The 1605-nt window shown below is 60.0% G+C and overlaps 1 protein-coding gene across 1 annotated transcript; it reads left to right on the top strand.

Annotated features, from left to right (window-relative positions):
- Window positions 1-542: 542 nt before the first annotated feature.
- RGS9BP (regulator of G protein signaling 9 binding protein) lies at window positions 543-1256 on the top strand (the record flags this gene model as incomplete). Its single annotated transcript, XM_079541620.1, has 1 exon — window positions 543-1256. One exon carries the CDS (start codon window positions 543-545, stop codon window positions 1254-1256), a length of 714 nt encoding a protein of 237 aa, XP_079397746.1.
- Between the last annotated feature and the right edge of the window lie 349 nt (window positions 1257-1605).

Genomic DNA, 1605 nt, shown 5'->3' with positions numbered 1-1605 from the left:
GGCGCCGCACGAAGCCAATGGCCGGGCAGCGGCGGGAAGCGAACGAGGAAGCGGGCGGCCGCCGGGGGTCGGAGCCTGCGAGGGCGGAGCCTGCGAGGGCTTATAGGGCCGGCCCGGGCCGCGCCCGGAGGCCGCGGGCGCTCCCCGCTCGGCGCCATGTGATCGCGCTGGACCCGGCTCAGCCGGATCGGGTTCGTGCAGACGGCGGGCGGGGGGAGCCGCCGTTCTCCAGAGCCGGCGCTTTAGCTTTTGGGTTTGTTTTCGCCCCGTGTTTGGCACTCGTCAAAGTACGGGGCCCGATAGGCGGACGCCCGGCGCTCTGCGGGATGGCTCGCCTCGGTCGTGCTGCCCACCGGCGGTAGCAGGGGAAGCGATGCTGCCCGCGCCCCGCGAGCCCGGAGCGGCCGGCGCCGCCTGAGGGGCTGCGGGGCGGGCGCGACCCGGGGCTGCCTCCCGCCATGCGTGCTGGTAGCGGCTGCGCTGGGCAGCTCCTCGCTCCCGAGGCCGGGTAACCGCGGCGGAGGCGCCCGGACGGCGGGACCATGGTGAAGGAGGAGTGCAAGGCGTTGCTGGACGCGCTCAGCAGGGTGACCGCCTGCTACCGGCACATGGTGCTGACCATCGGCGGCACCTCGGACTCGCAGAACCTGCGCGAGGAGTTGAAGAAGACCCGGCAGAAAGCCCAGGAGCTGGCGGTGGCCAACAGGAACAAGCTGACCACGGTGCTGAGGGACAAAACCGTGAGTAAGGAGGACAAAGCCGAGTTCGAGAGACTATGGGTGATTTTCTCCACGTGCCTAGAGATCCTGGAGATCGACATGAGGAGAGCGCTGGAGCTGGGGCACGAATTCCCGCTGAACGTCCCCAAAAAGCACCTGATCCAGACGGGCATGAGCGGGGGCACCTCCGGCGTGGCTGCCCGGGCCATGAGCGTCCAGAACATGAAGTACGAGGCTGAGCACAACATAGATGTGGTGGATCTGAAGGACCTAGAGAACGAAATCAACCAGGTAGGAGAAATGATGTACGAGATGGAAATGAAGGTCAATGTCCCCCAGTGGACAGTAGAGGCTAAGCAAGACCCTGGGGCTGAACTCAAATCCACCATCAGCGTGGGCGCTTCTTCCATTGGCATGATCTCTGTGGAGGAAAATAAATCCTTCTGCGATATCAGCAAAGTTCTGGCTGGGATTATTTTCTCTGCTGTTCTCATTATTGCTATCGTGCTGGCAGTGTGTGTGGTAAAACTCTCATAAACTGTGCTGGCACTGGAGAGCTCTCACAGGGCCTCCCGAAAGTGCTTCGTGCCACGCGTCTCTTGTTACTTGGGTGCACTGAGAATCTAAACCTAGCACTTGGAAACGAAAAACTTCTGCCTCTCTAAATCCTGAAATGCACAGTTCCTTTCATGCTTTTTGAAGAAAAAGATGCAAATCAGCCTGCAAACTAGGATGTGGTCATTAGCTGGACTTGTAAGGGTTAACTGTGAAGTATTGAGGGTATTATCACTACTGGCTATAACAGCGATTTGTCTGCTATTAATAGATCATCACTCTCAGAAGCCTGCATTTTTTGTTCTTGAACGGGCTCTGCAGTTTGCTGCTG

Source organism: Tetrao urogallus, assembly GCF_951394365.1.
Source record: "Tetrao urogallus genome assembly, chromosome: 12".
NCBI lineage: Eukaryota > Metazoa > Chordata > Aves > Galliformes > Phasianidae > Tetrao > Tetrao urogallus.
Note: the sequence above shows the minus strand (reverse complement) of the source record. Positions and strands in the feature narration are given on the sequence as shown.